Below are 16,737 nucleotides of genomic sequence, written 5' to 3' on the forward strand. Positions count from 1 at the left end.
CATGTTACTTTTGTCTTGGATAATACACTTCTCTTTCCTGAGCCCCTATTTCCCTATCCATTACATGGAAATAGTGACACTGAAACTACAAAATGAGAGCATATATGGAAGTTACTGATATATCTAATAATTTGTTGAGATCATGAAGACAGAGATATGTACTTGATGCAGAATTAGATATCCAAAGCCCAAATTGTGACCCCACAGGGTAGGGAACTTATTTGTGATTAATAATATAGGTAAATGTCTTGTTTTGCTTTGTTTTTATAATGGAAACAATTCAGGAAATTGAATCAACAGGAGATGAAGCAGAAGCAGCAACTGAGTTTAAGGCAATGGTTCCCAAATGATTGATAGCAAGCATTAGAATCACTTGGCACATTGGTTAAAACCTGGTTTCTAGGCGTCACCTTCAGAGTTCTGTTTCAGTAGGTCATGGGTGGGGTTCAAAAACCTGCATTTCTAATAAGATCCAAGTGGTGCATATACTGCTGGTCTGGAGAACACTTTGTGATCCACAGCTTTAGGGTAATGGAAAGGAGCAGTTGGAGCTGAAGAAGTCAGAGAAAAGCATCTTGTAAGCATCTAAATGGTCATAAATGGAAAGGGAAGCTCAGAGAGAATCTTGAGAGGGCCCCAGGGAATGTCAATCCTATTTACAGGACATGTCCTTAGCAGACTTCACTTCAATGACCAGAGGATGACAGACCTCAGTTTGTAAACTAAGAGAATCTTGAGAAAGGTCAATTTTGGCCTGGAATTGAAAGAGAAGTAAGTTTTTAAAAAGTAATTTCATTATTAGAATTATAAATAAAATCATGCAACAGTAAGAACTTACAAATAAGATCTTGCAAGTAGAGTCAGCACTTTTTACCACAGAGGAAGAGAAGCCAAAAGACTGGAGATGGGCAAATGAAGTTCCATTTTTTAAACTCTCAACGATATTTTAAAATCTATTTATTGAGGTATAATTTACTTACACTAAAATACATAAATCTTAAAATGTATAATTGGTCAAGTTTTGAAAAGTGGATACATCTGTGTTATCACCCAACTCAAGATATACAGCACTATTACCCCTGCAAATGTGCTCAAAATTTATCGTTACTCCCCTCAACCTTGAGGCTACCATTCCTGGGATTTCTATCACCATAGAAAAGTTTTCTATGCTAGTAAACTTCATATGCATGGAATCATATAATATATACTCCTTTGACATCTTTCACTTAGCATGTCTCTGGGATTCATCCATGTTGATGATCAATAGGTTGTTCCTCTTTATTGTCGAGTGGTGTTCCATTGTATGAACACACCATAATTTGTTCATTCACTTGCTTGTTGGTGAACATTTGGGCTGTTGCTAGTTTGGGGCTGTTATGAATAAAACTGCTATGGCCATTCTTGTGCTACATGTAAATTATACTTTAATAAAGAAAACAACAAATACCAATTATCTATTAAAACATCTTTGGACACTTTAAAAGAGCAAATAGTGATCAACAGAAGTAAAGCATATCACTAAGAAATCATTTCCTTTTCTGACAAGGGAATTTCAAAGATGACACCTGCTCTTATGAGTTTTAAAGAGCTCTTTTGCTGAATTCAGGTTAATTCCATTCTGCAAGACCACGGGGAAAACTATGAAATAGATATCCTGAAACTCCACGATATACCAGGCTCTTTGCAATAGCTGGATGCTTATAAGGTGGCAAATTTGAGTCAATTTGACAAAACTAGGAAGGCAGTATGTATTCCCTAACTTAAGGAGTTCAAGAAAAGGTAATCCATGATTCTCAAACTCAGCTGCACCTTAGGCTGTAATTTAACTGGTTTGGAGTACAGTCTGGGCATCAGTATTTTTTGAAAGTTCAAAGCTATATATAAAATGATCAGCCAGGTTTGAGAACCATGAAGCTACATGACTATTTGTCTGAAAGTAAATTAAATGAGAAATTAAAACTGAGAGGAAGATAAATGGAAATTTTAATTGATTGCATATTATATGCTAGACATGATGCTTGCTGTTTGTCTAACCTCTTTATTATATTAATACTTGAAATCTCTTAGCACAGTGTCAGGCACAAAGTCAGCTCTCAAATGTTTCTGTTGTTATCCTCTCTGTAACCTTATAATGCAGTCTCCAAATGCATCCTAAAACATTAGCTTATACTGCAAGTTTTATTAACCCTACATTATGGATAAGGAAACCAAGACTCAGAGTAGTTTATTTTGGCAAATGCCATACGTGGTAATTATAAAACCGGGATTTAATCCTAATTTACAGCTAGTATGCCTTCTCTGTCCATCAGGTCATATATAAGACATGTAGGTGTTCACAAAAATTAGTAGCTTAGCTGAATAATCCTTTCCTTTTTAATTAAACCGTTTCCTTTTACTTGCTCTCAAAGAAATTACCTTAAATACAAATCCTAAAAAAAGTGAGGCCAAAAAGTAGACATCCACATTAGGAAGAAACTCTTCTATAGGTCTTGACAACCTCTGAGGTCAGAGGGAATGGATTAAGATGGCCCTTCAGAGCTCAAAGCACTTAACATGGAGGAAGTACTGCTTCCAAGTAAAACACCTCCCAAAATAATAAATGCAGAGAGAGCATACCTGTCACTTCTATATAGTCTAGGATTTTAATTATAATGTTGAAGGAAAGGAAGTCAGTCCTGAGGGGGATGGTCAACTCCTCTCGGCAGGCTGGTCCTCTCTGAGTTTGCTTGTTGATGTTTTGAATGTGTATATTTGCTGGAGAAAAAGAGGAAACATTCAAGGAATGGTACCCCCCTCAATGAGTCTGAGTTCCTCAAGGGCAAAGACAACCTTTATTATCCCATTCAATCCTTACTTATGCTAGTATTCAATAAACAACTACTGCAAGATTACAATTACAGACCACTAATTTTCAAAAAGTATGCTTCTTCAAGTAGTACGCATTAATTGAACTGACTTAATGCAGAGCTAGACTCAGATATTTTCCTTTTCTGTTGCTAGCCAACTGTTAAAATACAACTGAAAATATTTTCTGAACATCATGTACATTTGTAAACTAAAAATAGAGCATTTGGTCGGGTACGGTGGGTCACACCTGTAATCCCAGCACTTTGGGAGGCCAAGGCAGGCGCATCACCTGAGGTCGGGAGTTTGAGACCAGCCTGACCAACATGGAGAAACCCCATCTCTACTAAAAACACAAAATTAGCCGGGCGTGGTGGCGCATGCCTATAATCCCAGTTACTGGGGAGGCTGAGGCAGGATAATCCCTTGAACCCAGGAGGTGGAGGTTGCAGTGAGCCGGAAGGTCGCCTTGTGCCGAGATCATGCCATTGCACTCCAGCCTGGGCAACAAGAGCAAAACTCCATCTCAAAAAATAAAAAATAAAAAATAAAGAGCATTTTACTTTAGAAAGTATGAATATATGGGTCTTAAATGTTACTAAAAATTAAACCAATATAACTGTGTCGATTTGGCATCCAAATCTACCCTACCTATATCAAGAAAGTGTTGCACAGTACAATTTGCAAAATATTCAGTGCATCTGAAATACTCAAGAACAGTTCATTAAAGAAATTTTACTCACCTTCTTTTTACCCATTGGCCTTGAATTTTAGCAAGATAACCATTATCTTAGTCACAAGAAGTTTCAGGAGGAGAAAGTATTAACATGTTTAATTTTTAGATATTTTATATGCTTTCAGTTATTCCTCAGGAAGTCAAGAGTCATGCTGTCCTATGTAATTTTAGATTTACTAGTAGCCACATTTACAATGGCAAAATGAGGATTTTTCAATATATTTTAACACAATGTCAAAAATATTTCAACATGCAATCAATATGAAAAAAATTGAGATATTTTAACATTTTTCTTTCCATACTAAGTCTTCAAAATCCAGTGTGAATTTTATATTTATAGATCTCAATTCAGACTAATCACATTTCAAGTGCTCAATAGCCACTGGTGGCTAAAGGTACGGTATTGGACAACACACATCTAGAGTCTAATCCCCTTCTATCTCCAGTATAATCAACTTAAAATGTACCAAGTATATAAAAGGTGACCCAAAATTAAGTAGTGATCTGTTAAAATGCAAGTGAAAGATTAAATGTTAAAAGTGTTTGGACCTTTTCTAATGACTAAAAGGGGAAATATTGTTATTTAGGAATGACTTTACAAATCTTTTTGACATTTTTCCATTTGCTCACTAAGTCTTTCTGAGCACTAGGTCATTTTGTTCTTTTTCTCCATCTGAGTTATTTTGTCATTCAATATTTATCTGCTGACAACTGTGTGCAAAACATTATACTAGATGGGCCAGGCATGGTGGCTCACGCCTGTAATCCCAGCACTTTGGGAGTCTGAGGCGGGCGGATCACGAGGTCAGGAGATGGAGACCATCCTGGCTAACGTGGTGAAACCCCATCTCTACTAAAAATACAAAAAATTAGCAAGGCATGGTGGCACACGCCTGTCGTCCCAGCTACTCGGGAGGCTGAAGCTGGAGAAGTGCTTTAACTCGGGAGGCAGAAATTGCAGTGAGCTGAGATCCTGCCACTGCACTCCAGCCTGGGCAAGAGTGAGACTCCATCTCAAAAAAAAAAACATTATGCTAGATGCAGTGAACCATGTAAAATACACTGCATCTCCACTTTCACAGTTTCCAAACTGCTAAGAGAGGAAAAGAGTAAACATGTGAAAAACATAAAAATATAATCTCTGTATTTTATTTTACTGTATCACTCTGTCGATTCTTTATCAGTCCTTCCCCAGTTCCCCAATGAAGGGAATGGACTTTATCTTCTTACTCTTTTTCTGTATTTGTGGAATTCATTGTAATGAATAATTATGTGTTATTTTCTAGAACAGAGGTCCCTGCAAAGTACACTAAGTGCATAAAGAAACATTTATCTCCTCTACGGGGAATATAAAGACTAAAAGGCAGAGGAATTACCAAGGGCAGGCCTTGAAGGATCTGATAGAAGAGAGTGGTGAGGAAGTCTGAAGAAAAAAAACGGAAGTTTTCACAGATGAGAAAGTATGAAAATGAGGAATACATCACATATGATAGGTACTCCCTTCATACAAGTTAATAAAAAGAAGAGCCTGAATAACCTGAGAATATAATTTATGGAGATAGAAATGGAGGATTTGAGCAACTGAAGGGGAGGTGGTGCTGCATAAGCTATATGGAAAAAAGTGATTGAGTAAGCAGTTGCAACTGCTAACATTTTAAAGCAAACTACCTTGGAAGGTACCAAACATACCATGCCCTGTTTTCTTCTCTTTGGGATAAGGTCTATTGCGTCCATTTAAGGACTTTAATGATTCCATAATTTTTAATTAACATGAATTTAAGGACTTTAATGATTTTAATCCATTAAGGTCTTTAATGGATTATAGGACTTTAATGATTCCATACTTTTTAATTAACATGAACAATTTCATTCAAGCATAACATTTATGGGTAAAGTGAAAAATAAGAAATCTAGCAGAACAACATGCTTTTATTTTACCATCATGCATAAAAAGGAAGACAAATATGCCAATGGTACACTTCCAATTTGTCAGAGCAATTTCACAGTATTTAAGCAATTTAGGAAAAAAGACACATCACTTACTAAGTTGTTACCAGGGGAAATTATCATGTAAGACAATCAATTAAACCACACTTTTGTAGATTATTTTTCCATGAAGGCAATTTGACAAGCCTAACAAAGACCAAGTTGTTCAAACTATGTTTCTAGGAATATAGTTTAACAGAAACAAGAACAAGTTGAAAACTGTTATGAATATTCATATGTCTCTATATTGTACAGGAAAGTAAAGACTATTGTTCTTCCAAATGTTCCCAATTGAAATCAAAAGAATGTCTGCACAGCTCAATTTTCACAATAAGTTTAGAAACAGAAAAAAAATAAGATTTTACTAAATCCTAATGAAGTAACAATCTTCCACATAAATCAGGTCACAAAACAAGCAAGCAAGCATTCAAACTTGCGTTGTGTTTCTTTAAAGAACCCTTGTCTAGGCAACATATTTAACACTTTAACCCCTTCAATTCTCCTTTAGCAATCCTGAAAAGAATTTCTCCATTCATTACCATTGAGGAGTAAGTACTCCTACCTCGAAGGCTCTTAACGTCAGCAGTCTTCATTCTAGGCCCAATTTTTACCTGGCCCATGCCTCTAGCCTTTTGTTCAGTTTCCCCTGCTTAGGGCACCCATCACAATCTCTTTAGTTCCTCCACCCATTATAAACTAGATCTCACCTTTCATCCCATCTAGATGTGTCTCCCTTTAAATATTCTAGGAGCTGATAAAAGGGCTAGGAAGTAGGAAGTTGGGAAGAAAGAAAGGGGTGGGGGCATAAGAGCTTTAGCACTCTATTTTACAGGACAACTTGTTTGTCTCTGAAAATGACAGAACCAAAACGAAATTAAAAGCTTGCTTTTACAAATGTTTCTGAGCTAATACTTAAGAGAGGATTGGGAGGCTGAGGCAGGCAGATCACGAGGTCAGGGATTCGAGACCAGCCTGGCCAGCATGGTGAAACACCCATCTCTACTAAAAATACAAAAATTAGCCCAGCATGGCAGTGCGCACTCGTAGTCCCAGCTACTTGGGAGGCTGAGGCAGGAGACTCGCTTGAACCCGGAAAGTGGAGGTTGCAGTGAGCCGAGATCGCACCACTGCACTTCAACCTGGGCGACAGAGCAAGACTCCGTCTCAAAAAAAAAAAAAAAAAAGGCAGAGGAAAAGAGGGAGAGAGGGACCTTGGCAGGAGCCAATGCAGGGCAGGTAGCAATATAAAGTGACTAGAGGTGAAGGAAGAGCAATAAAGTAGCATAAATCACACAGAACAAGCGGCTCACTGCTTTTCTCCTCTCAGTTCATTAACGTCCAGTAACTGTCCACAGGGCATGTGCCCTTACTTCTCGATGCAGAGCTGAGTAGGTGGAATAGGCTCGCAAAGGTAGAAATCCAGGTGATAGCAACCAGTTCAGAGGCCCTGGGAATAAACAGCGTCCAAGCAGTGCAGATAACGGCAGTACAATCTACAGTATCATTTGCTTGGCTTACAAGTAGCGTGAAGGATGGCCTCGTAGCATGTGATATTCCAGAACAGCATGAAGGTCATATGGAAGTGGAGAAGCATACCCACCACCGTCTCAATCTTGAGGTTGAGAGAACTGAATATCCAAAGGAAAGAGGGTGCAGAAAAGTCAGCAAAAACAAAACACAGTAGAAGACATACCCATTGCTGATGCCCAGGCACAAGTCCAGCAGAAGGTGGTAGGAGACCTTGTGCAGGAGTATTCCCAAGGGCAAATGTTAACCAGACTGGAACCCAAAGGGCCTCGGGATCTCTACTGGCTCCCTTAGTGGGCGACGTCTGGCTCTACGGACTCCTTCACGCAACAGGTAGTATTGCAGTGGATTTGGCCACAGATCCTCTTTAATAATCTCAGCAATTTTGTCGGACTCTGGAAGGCTGTGGTCTGAAAACCAGGTGAAGAAGCTGCAGATGAGGTCTTGGTTTCTGCGAATGAAGGACTGGGGTTCATGCCCCCTGCGCCATATAATTGGAGTAGAAAGAGACACCACTCGGCCGGAGGATCTTACCTCATATTCCTTGACAATCAGCTTGTTTCTGAAGTAGGGGTTTCTTCTAAAGAAGAACTTGAACTTGCAGCCGGTTCTAGGGTGTCTGAGTTCCTTCACCTCTAAATTGGTTATGTACCTTAACATCTCTGCATCTTGGCCCCTAATCATGGCGGACAACTGGGGATGGTTTCGAAAAGCTGTCATCCAGAAGCCCGGGATATTCTGAATGATGTAGTTCCTCCGCTCCAGGTAGTGTCGACGCATCCGCCCAAACTTGTGCTCCAACTGTTGGAAGGCCCTGTCGGCCTGAGCATTCACAGTGTCCAGTTCCAGCTGGATGGCCTCCAGAGGGTCCATGCGGAGAGCCTCATGCAGAGGCCAGGGCCCTTCCTCCTCCCTCGCCTCCTCCTCCACTCTATCTTCCTCCGCCACTTCTATTTCTTCACCTTCCGGCAGCTGCTCGTCTACCTCCATCTGCTCCTCCACTACCTCCTTCTCCGCCAGGCCTTCCTTCACCACCACCTCAGCGCTCTCCCCCTCAGCCACGGCTGCTGAGACAGTGGCGCACTTTCCCGTCTTCACCTCCTCAGTGTCGTTCTCGGCCCCCGCCCCCGCCGGCAGCTCAGACGCGGATCTCTCGGCGCCACAGATTTCTAGGGCCTTCTCTCCACCCTGAACGCCCTTTTTCAAGCTGCGGTCCACTGCCACCACCACAGAAGCGGCTGCCAGGCCCTCAGCGGGAGGCTGGCCCTCTTCCTGCCCGGCTTTGATCGCCACATGACCGCGACCCCCAATAACTCGGATCTGGGGAGTACTGCCACGGCCCGCGGGATCCTGAGGTACGCCCCCCTCCTCTGAAGGCTGTGGAGGCGGGAGCGCGATGGTCTCCGAGCCTCCCTCACCCGGCTCCGCCATCACCTGTGTCGCCTCGCTTTGGTCGCGGAGCTTCAGGCACTGGTGTGCGTCCGGGTCGCTCGGGACGTGGTCAGAAATAATAATGCTGTGGGTTTGGAGGGGAGGGGTCCTCTTGACCCCATCCACGCCGCTCATGTTGGTAACAGTCGGACCAACCGCAGGTGAACGCCCGTTTTCCTCAGAGAAGCCGAGCTCGGAGCTAACCGCCGCTCGCACCGCCCACCCGCCAGTCTCACTAACATCTCCGCGGCGGTGTCGTCAGGGATGCAGATCTCACGGTATCGCGAGAACTTGCTGAGCCCGGGATTGGTTCCGCCGCTCCCTGCCAGCCAACCGGATTCTCTGAGCTTTACTTCTGTAATTTACCCATAGCAACAGTAATTTTAACTACGTAAATAAATGTAGATTGTGCTGAGTCTGAAAGCACTGACGACCCACCTTGAGATGCATCTGGAGACTGCCCCCAGCATGTAGGAGCGGTTGTAAAATCACAGCCGTAATAGTGCCTGCTCTCCAGTGTCTGAAAACAAATGTTTTTCTGGTCTTCACTTTTTTGAGGCTATTAATCTTAAAAAGAAGTATTTTGCTCCTAGTTACGTGGAGTAACTAATGTTTCCCCCCTTCTTAGTAAAAGTGACATAAAAATGTCAAGTCTAGCCTCTACGATTACTGGGGGGAAAAAAAGCTACTCAGCTTCCTTACCACTAAAGCGATGCTTATTATTCATTGCTAATTTTTTATGTATGATCTGCATCAAGTAAGAGTTTGTGCTGCATAATATCTGTAGGAATTAAGCCAGGATCAGTTTGCTAAATGTTGTTTCATGCCTCCTCACTGCAAGAAAGAGGAAATAATAACTATTTCCAGCCCCATGAACTTAATTTGTTATCATATTTAGTTATGTAAGATAGGAATGTTTGGCTCTAATGAAGCATCTGTCTTTAGCAATCAGCTAAGAGTTCATTAGAGGGGAGTGTTAATGTCTCTGGTTGAAGTGTTCCAGTTTTTTGACTTGTGAGTTAAACTGGTGCTATCTTAGAGAGTTACAAGGCCTCAGAGAAATATCAGTAGGGGGAGCCACATACCACCATTTTGTGAGGAAAGGCTAGTTAAAATGGACAACAAAGATGGCCTTGAGGTAGAAAACAAACTTGCAAAGGGCAACATGCAGCTGGTTGACTCAAGGCGTAAAAGAGGCAAACCTTATTTTCTACTTAATTTGCTGCGTGTGGTAGTAAGCTGATGGCCCTCAGAGATGTACCAGTCTTAGTTATGTGGCTAAAGGGACTTTGCAGATATGATTAAGTTAAAGGTTTGGAGATGAGAAGATGATTCTGGATTATACAGATGGGCCCTATGGAATTACATTTCTTATAAGAAGGAGGCAGGAGGGTTAGAGAAGATGAGAGGACGAAAGCACAGAGAGAGGGAAAGAATGGTGGAGAATAGGAGGGGGAGGGAGGAAAGGGAAATCGCTATGTTGCAGGCTTTGAAGATGGAAGAAGGAGCCAGGATCATAGGAATAAAGGCAGCCTCTAGAAGCTTGAAAGGTAAGGAAATAGATTCTATCCTACAGCCTCCAAAGGAATGCCAACACCTTGAGGTTATTACCTCTAACCTCCAGCACTATAAGATAATAAATTTGTGTATTTTAAGCTATTAAATTTGTGATAATTTGTTACAGAAGCAATATTAAATGAATACACTTTGGATTAAGGTTTGGTTGCATCTATGGGTGCCTCAAATTGTTTCTAATTTGCCCCTTCTACCTTGCTCATTGCTTCACATGAGTTTCTGCCCAACAGCTGTGATGTATTACAGCTTGAATCTGTCTTTCAGTATCAAGACCAGAAATACACCTAGGCAATACACAGAGACAAAATTAAAGCCTAAACATACCACAAACGATATCTGAGGAGACTGTAAACTGCAAGAGGACAAGATCATGGTTTTGTTTCCCTCTGTTTATCAAGTGCCTAGCACACTACCTTGCACAATATCCCATAGATTATTAAAATGTTAAATAAAGGAGCAAATGAGCAGAAAACAGTTTCTCTTGCTTACAACTTGCTGCTTGCAGAAGAGAAGAGGCATATGGGTTGTCACCTGCTCTCCTTCCTATCTGCCACTGGCAAAACAGAGAGCTGCTCTACTGTATATAGTAATAGATTCTTACTCAGGAGAATAAATTTCTATATATGCTTCAAAGGCTCTAAAAGGATAGGAAAAACACAGAGAAAACAATTTTATTTTACAAATAATTTAAGTTTCTGTGGTCACACTGTGTGACAAACAAACTCTGAAAAGACCAGTATATTTAGGTGAGTTTACATATCAAAACCTCGGACTACCAATACTGTATTTCCAATTCTTCTCTCCTTTCTGGAAAAGTCAAGGTAATCATTTCAGGCCTTACTTCTTTTCTGTCTAAAGAAATATAGAATGCTTTCTTCTCTACAAACGATGGAGCCTGTTATGCATGGCTGGAATTACTTTTGGTATAAATAAAAAGTAATAATGGAACTTTTCACAAAGCCTGTTTCTAATTGCCGTGAAATCATCTTCTATATTGAACTGGTATAATTTCATTCGGCCTAAAGTGGAAACTTTTATTATTCCAATAAGCCTTCTAGTTTTTTAAGCAGAAAAGAGTGTCAGGCTTGTACCAATCCTAGAATGTATATGACTTTGTCAAAGAAGCCATTATGTAATTAGTGTAATTAACACTCTTACCAATAATGCTAGGAAAACTCTAATTAGGATCATGTAAGTATAATCAGGACTCTGCTGAATGTAATTTCCCCCAAATAGCTTTGAGACTCTTTAAAGGAACTCTTCCTTCTCCTTGTCAGAACATTTGTAAAGCTGTGATAAGGAATATTTGAATATACAGAGAACGTGAGATAAAATTAGAAGTAATATATCTCATGTTCTCTATATACTAGAAGAAAACCACATTAGAGAAGTGATTATGATTAAAACTATTCCTTGTAGGTAATGGAAAGCTCAGGTTACGATTGCTTTTGGACAAGTGCTCAGGAGAAGGGTCAGTAAAGGGCAACGATTTTAGAGGGAAAAGCAAATACGCATACTTTATATCCTATTTTTTTAAAGAAAGAATCTTTGCTTAGAAGGAGGAACTCTCTAGGAATGTCAACATGCACCAAGGCTCACGTGCTCAGGGAGTTATTCTGCCATACAGGCAAAGCTGTGGTTGCTATTCAACACAGAATATTGTACTTATTATAGTAGGACTATTACTTGTGGATTTTTTGTTTACTTTTTTGTATCTAAAAGGCTTAAAAAGGATATCTGTTTCTTTTACATGACACAGGTTATCCTGCTATCTGAGAATTCTCTTTCTAGGTAGATATTACACATTCTCTAAGGCTTACCAAAAACCTGTCTTACTTTAGAATGTGCTAGGCATTTTACGTGCATTAAATTGTCAAATTTCATAAAAGAGGAAACAGTAACACTGAGAGGCTAACTAACAAGCCATACATACAGTAACTGGTAAATTCTCCCTTCTCCTGGGTGCCTCTTTCCTAAGTACCCTATGGCTGCTTAATCTTCCTCACCTGAATTCCTGCAACTCTTTTTATGAGCTGCACATGCAATTTAGCACTTAATTATGCTTTTCCTCTTAGTGACTAGTTGATTCATATGTGTCAGTCTCATCATCCCAGCATTCCAGCATCATCTCATGGGATGAGAGCACAGTTGCAGCTTCTTTTGCCTTTACTCATCATAGCATGGGGCTCAGATTTGGGTAGATTTTTTTTTTTTTTTTTTTTTTTTTTGAGATGGAGTCTCGCTCTGTCGCCCAGGCTGGAGTGCAGTGGCACGATCTTGCCTCACTGCAACATCCACCTCCCAGTTTCAAGCAATGCTCCTGCCTCAGCTTCCCATGTAGCTGGCACTACAGATGCTGGCCACCACGCACAGCTAATTTTTATATTTTTAGTAGAGACGAGGTTTCACCATGTTGGTCAGGCTGGTCTCGAATTTCTGACCTCAGGTGATCCGCCTGCCTCAGCCTCCCAAAGTGCTGGAATTACAGGCATGAGCCACCGCGCCCAGATAGATTTGGGTAGATTCTTAACAATATTTGTTGATTTAAATAAAATAAACCTTAAATTATCTTACAAAAACTAATAGTGTATCTGTACCAGCATTATATTTTATTTGCAGAGGAAATATATTTTGACTATGCCTCATATATCACCTTTTTGCACTTTAAAATATAGGATAAATTGGCCCATGACAGAGCATTTCTGTGGCAATTGACAAAAAACTTCACACCCCCAAAGATAGTTGAATCTTTTCTAATACGGTTCTATGGGAAAACATCTGCAAAAAGCCCTGAGGTTTTTCTCCATAATATCAAGGAATCATAGATTCTTTGGGAATGATTTCTCGGGTAGCAAGGAGTTTAGCAGAAGTTCAGACATTTTTGTTTTGCAGAAAGGTAGGTTTTACCATTATAATTAATGATAGCTTTCACTTATTTACTGCTCCTGATGTACCAGCCACTTTTATAAACAACATCCAGTATGTCACATCTTTTAGTTGTCATAAGGACACCATGAGGTAATGCATTTATGACCTTCATTTTACTCAGTAGGAAACCGAGGCAAAGAGAGACTGTCACTTGGCCAAAATGATACAGAAAGTAATAGATCCATGATTCGAACCCAGAAAGTTTGTCTCAAAAGCCTGTACTCTCTGAACAAGTGTGAACTCACTTTTTAAAAAATTATTATTATACTTTAAGTTCTAGGGTACATGTGCTCAATGTGCAGGTTTGTTACATATGTATACATGTGTCATGTTGGTGTGCTGCACCTGTTAACTCATTTACTTGTCATTTACATTAAGTGTATCTCCTAATTCTATCCCTACCCCTCCCCCTGACCCCACGACAGGCCCTGGTGTGTGATGTTGCATGCCCTGTGTCCAAGTGTTCTTATTGTTCAATTCCCACCTATGAGTGAGAATATGCGGTGTTTGGTTTTCTGTCCTTGTGATAGTTTGCTGAAAATGATGGTTTCCAGCTTCATCCATGTCCCTACAAAGGACATGAACTCATCCTTCTTTATGACTGCATAGTATTCCATGATGTATATGTGCCACATTTTCTTAATCCAGTCTATTATTGATGGACATTTGGATTGGTTCCAAGTCTTTGCTATTGTGAATAGTGATGCAATAAACATATGTGTGCATGTGTCTTTATAGCAACATGATTTATAATCCTTTGGGTATATACCCAGTAATGGGATGTCTGGGTCAAATGGTCCTTCTAGCTCTAGATCCTTGAGGAATCGCCACACTGTCTTCCACAATAGGTGAACTTGTTTACAGTCCCACCAACAGTGTAAAAGTGTTTCTATTTCTCCACATCCTCTCCAGCACCTGTTGTTTCCTGACTTTTTAATGATCGCCATTCTAACTGGTGTGAGATGGTATCTCATTGTGGTTTTGATTTGCATTTATCTGATGGCCAGTGATGATGAGCATTTTCTCATGTGTCTGTTGGCTGCATAAATGTCTTCTTTTGAGAAGTGTCTGTTCATATCCCTCACCCACTTTTTGATGGGGTTGTTTGATTTTTTCTTGTAAATTTGTTTAAGTTCTTTGTAGATTCTGAATATTAGCCCATTGTCAGATGGGCAGATTGTAAAAATTTTCTCCCATTCCATAGGTTGCCTGTTCACTCTGATGGTGGTTTATTTTGCTGTGCAGAAGCTCTTTAGTTTAATTAGATCCCATTTGTCAATTTTGGCTTTTGTGGCCATTGCTTTTGGTGTTTTAGTGAGGAAGTCCTTGCCCATGCCTAAGTCCTGAATGATACTGCCTAGGTTTTCTTCTAGGGTTTTTATAGTTTTAGGTCTAACATTTCAGTCTTTAATCCATCTTGAATTAATTTTTGTATAAGTTGTAAGGAAGGGATCTAGTTTCAGCTTTCTACATATGGCTAGCCAGTTTTCCCAGCACCATTTATTAAATAGGGTATCCTTTCCCCATTTCTTGTTTTTGTCAGGCTTGTTAAAGATCAGATGGTTGAAGATGATTGGTATTATTTCTGAGGGCCCTGTTCTGTTCCATTGGTGTATATCTCTGTTTTGGTACCAGTACCATGCTGTTTTGGTTACTGTAGCCTTGTAGTATAGTTTGAAGTCAGGTAGCGTGATGCCTCGAGCTTTGTTCTTTTGGCTTAGGATTTTCTTGGCAATGCGGGCTCTTTTTTGGTTCCATATGAAGTTTAGAGTAGTTTTTTCCAATTCTGTGAAGAAAGTCATTGGTACCTTGATGGGGATGGCATTGAATCTATAAATTACCTTGGGCAGTATGGCCGTTTTCACAATATTGATTCTTCCTATCCATGAGCATGGAATGTTCTTCCATTTGTTTGTGTCCTCTTTTATTTCATTGAGCAGTGGTTTGGAGTTCTCCTTGAAGAGGTCCTTCACATCCTTTGTAAGTTGGATTCCTAGGTATTTTATTCTCTTTGAAGCAATTGTGAATGGAAGGTGAACTCACTTTCTTAAAATGAGTAACGATCCTCGATGTTAAATTGATACACAATTTTCTTCTCTCTTCCCTCTTTCCCCTATCCACAAGCATATTAATATAATATTTGTAAGGAAAGTACCCAAATATTTTCTTTATTTTCAGAGGAGAGGCAGTTATTGATGATCCCCAAATTCAGTATTTTCTTAACTCTATCTGACTGAATGCCATCTTTTTGTAACAGATATCTTCTAAAAGAGTCTTTACTTTCCTGAAATGAAATTTATAGATAATATAACCCGCCTACACATGTAAATAGAAAAACATCAATATAATGACATCATAAAAGAGAAATAAAAGCAATTTATAATAGTGCCTATTTTGATATGTAAGGACATTAATATTGCCTACACTGTAAGAAATAGCAAAGTCATTAGAAAGTTATACTCATTGATATAATCACCATGGATGGAGTATGGGTATGTTCTACTTGTGATTCAAATACCTTGGTGATGAGGTTTTCTGAAATGGTGACCCAGTCTTCGTTAAGTTCTGTAAAAGAAAAGGGAAAAGCTCCCCTTGGTACATGTTAATGTATTTCTTCCATTATAGGAAATACATTTCACATTTCTTAAATCAGAATGTGTCTTACAAGCACAGTCAGCCATGTGTCAGTCATTACATCATTGCCATCATCACTGCCTGAGCATGTGTGAACCCGGTTATTGTTACCAATTTCATTTCTGGACAAACTAAAGACCATCTGAAGAAAGAATATGTGCTGTTTGTTGTCTTAAAACTTTCCATTAATCTCCTTGGAAGACTCAAAAGAGTACCCACATCAAAACTTACATAATTTGTGGCTTGAATGAAAACTCTTCTAGACAGAAGAGTTGAGCACTGTTTTAGGAAATATTGCATCATTAAAACACTTGATAGCAGAGAGGATAGTATTGTTTGGAAAAAAATATGGAATTTGACAACTCTGAGCCAAACTTTCAGTAAATTTTCTGAATATGAAGAAGTTTTAAGAATACCTTAACAGTTTATTTTGCTTTTCTCTTTCCTTCCATATATTTCCAAGTATGATATTTTATTTCTGTCTAACTAAGCCTAAAAGAGTTCTTTTTAAAAACATAAAATAATTATGTATAAGAATGCATCATGTCACAGTTTAATTGGCAGTGTTTTTCTCCTTGTCTTCCTTTCTTGGTGATACTTAAATAATACTATGTTTCACAATTGATGTCTCAAATTAGATGAAATACCATAATTTCCTTCCTGGAAAGCTTATTGCACATTAAATCAGTGTAAACATATTTAGTGGTTATATGTAAAATGATGTTAAATTCCAGGCTCAGATAAATATAAATAGGTTTTCCCTCTGGGAAGGAGGACATTTTTTGTTGAGGGAGACTTCCCTTGGATAGTATGATATCTAGCATCCATGACCCCACCTAATAAAAGTAGAAACTCTCATTTTTTGTGATTACTAAAATTCGCATCTACAAACTTCCAAGAGATCCTTAAGGATGGTACAGCTCCTGCTGAGATTGTCACTTTTAAATACATGCTAGGCATGTCATTCCTATAGATGCTCACTAGAGGGAGCAACTGGTCTTTAAGAAAGTGATGTATCTAGTCTGTGATGGAAGAACTATGGAATGATCTTTCACTATAAATTAAATACTTTTTTA

The 16,737-nt window shown here is 39.4% G+C and overlaps 1 protein-coding gene across 1 annotated transcript; it reads right to left on the reverse strand.

The window, feature by feature from the left end:
* Nucleotides 1-5,489: 5,489 nt before the first annotated feature.
* TSPYL1 (TSPY like 1) lies at nucleotides 5,490-8,771 on the reverse strand. The gene has a single exon (XM_008007259.3). It carries the CDS (start codon nucleotides 8,657-8,659, stop codon nucleotides 7,337-7,339), a length of 1,323 nt encoding a protein of 440 aa, XP_008005450.3. The 5' UTR covers nucleotides 8,660-8,771; the 3' UTR covers nucleotides 5,490-7,336.
* Nucleotides 8,772-16,737: the final 7,966 nt, after the last annotated feature.

This window comes from Chlorocebus sabaeus, chromosome 13 (genome assembly GCF_047675955.1).
Source record: "Chlorocebus sabaeus isolate Y175 chromosome 13, mChlSab1.0.hap1, whole genome shotgun sequence".
Classification (NCBI taxonomy): Eukaryota; Metazoa; Chordata; class Mammalia; order Primates; family Cercopithecidae; genus Chlorocebus; species Chlorocebus sabaeus.

Bases quoted from the DNA above. Each gene is read 5' to 3' on its own strand.
- TSPYL1 (XM_008007259.3), bottom strand. From the start codon at position 8,659: ATGAGCGGCGTGGATGGGGTCAAGAGGACCCCTCCCCTCCAAACCCAC.